The sequence below is a fragment of the Colletotrichum godetiae genome, assembly GCF_030913485.1.
Source record: "Colletotrichum godetiae strain CBS 193.32 chromosome Unknown BDP55scaffold_44, whole genome shotgun sequence".
Classification (NCBI taxonomy): domain Eukaryota; kingdom Fungi; phylum Ascomycota; class Sordariomycetes; order Glomerellales; family Glomerellaceae; genus Colletotrichum; species Colletotrichum godetiae.
Window position 1 is genome coordinate 51,949 of NW_026851292.1, and position 1,728 is coordinate 53,676.

At 47.9% G+C, this 1,728-nt stretch overlaps 1 protein-coding gene across 1 annotated transcript; it reads right to left on the reverse strand.

Moving 5' to 3' along the window:
* Positions 1-298: 298 nt before the first annotated feature.
* Positions 299-1,418, reverse strand: BDP55DRAFT_752309 (ThuA-like domain-containing protein; the record flags this gene model as incomplete). Its single annotated transcript, XM_060580659.1, has 5 exons — positions 299-682; positions 748-814; positions 873-928; positions 994-1,218; positions 1,289-1,418. The coding sequence occupies 5 exons, from the start codon at positions 1,416-1,418 to the stop codon at positions 321-323; spliced, it is 840 nt and encodes a 279-aa protein (XP_060425688.1). The 3' UTR covers positions 299-320.
* Between the last annotated feature and the right edge of the window lie 310 nt (positions 1,419-1,728).

The window sequence follows — 1,728 nt, forward strand, 5'->3', positions numbered from 1 at the left end:
ACCTGATCTTGTCGACTCAGCAATCCTACCACGCAACGCGAAGCCCATTTCTCAGTTCGGTAGGCACGAAGATGATGATACTCTCACATGTGCATGACTACTTTAGTCTCCAGAATGTGAATCGAGTTTTGATTGAACTGTCGGAAGTTGTAAATTCATAATTAAGGTACTCAATAGCGAGATGTCATCGGCCAGGTATCGTTTTGCCGAGAATGCGATGACGAAACCTTTTCTGATTACAGGGAAGGTTCTGTGAAACTCAAGACTGAATCATCCCCTGATGGAGACCAGTCGATCCCGTCATTGTGTGCCCACATCATTCATTGATCTGAAGTGCCGGTGACCCACTCCAACCCACCGGTAACATGCTTGACGAAGTACTCCTCAGAATAAGACTCGTTGGTGTGACCCATACCAGTGTAGAACGCCCTAGCCACGCCCTCGTACATGGAGTACCACGAGATTGAGTGCATGGGAGGCATGTGCTGAAGCTCCGGCGACAGAGTAATCTCATCGATGTAAGTCTCTTCCACCTTTGCGAGAACTTTGTATGCAGAGTCATCAGCAGGATTTGTCTTGTACGCATACCACTCGTCTGTTCGGTTGTAGCTCTCCGGAAGACCAGAGGTTGAGGGATGGTCAAAGTCGAGAATTGTAACGGTGTCCGGACGAATGTTGCCATCTAGATTGAGTAAGCGTTAGAAACGTCCTGTACAGGATTGGCGATGGAGATGAGTGTTGGCTTACTGGGAGGGTATCTCTCCTTTTGCGCGTCGTCACAGATGTCGTCAGTCTCGCATGGGTGGGATCGGAACTTATAGAGAGGTCAGTAAAGTTGTTCCAGAGGGCAGAGTCCTGACGGTATATCTTACCTGTCCGCCAACAAGCTTGTTGAACCAGTTGGGCATGTCATCTCCGAAATCACCGGCTGCAGTTCAAACCGTCAGACATGTGGGCTACCGGCTATAATCAGATACATCCGTTAAGACGTACCGGCGTGAATGCCTAGCCAAGAACCACCGTTCAGTAGAAACTCGTTCAAGGCATCCGATTCGTTGGTTGACAAATAGTTGCCGGTGGTGGAAATGAAGACCAGAGTGCTATATGCGGACAAACTTCCGTTTGTGAAGATGCTAGAGTCTTCCGTTGCCGCGACTGACCAGCCTTTCTCATTGGCAATGGAGCTCACAAGCTGGATTCCATGAGGGATGCTAGAAGCTCAGATAATTAGGTTAGACGAGGAACACAAGAGACGGAGAATCAGAGACGTGCCTTGCATGGCGATAACCGGCTGTCTTTGAGAATAGCAGCAGACTAGGAGTTGCAGAGGCAGAAGCATGGACAGTATGACTGACAGCAATAGCTGCGGCCGCAAGAAGGTTGGTGAACATAGTTACAGTCTGGCAAGTGCCGCTCATACTTTTCTTGTGATTGGGAATGTGTAAAGATCGATGTTGGCGCGAGATTAGCTTTGGACCTGCATGATACTACATAAAGTATTTATACGTTTCTCAAAACCTGGTCATCATTTTGAAGACCACATAGACCTTGTCGACTTCCTGTGACAGAGCGAACCGAGGGAAGAGCATCAAGTTGAAGCTCCATAGTTACACGCAGCAAACACATTCCACAATAGGGTAAGATGTTTTTGGTTTCCGTCGGATACAAGTATGCTTAAGTCCTGGTAGGGCTGAGATCGTTGTATTTCTATGTACTTGTAGGTCTACA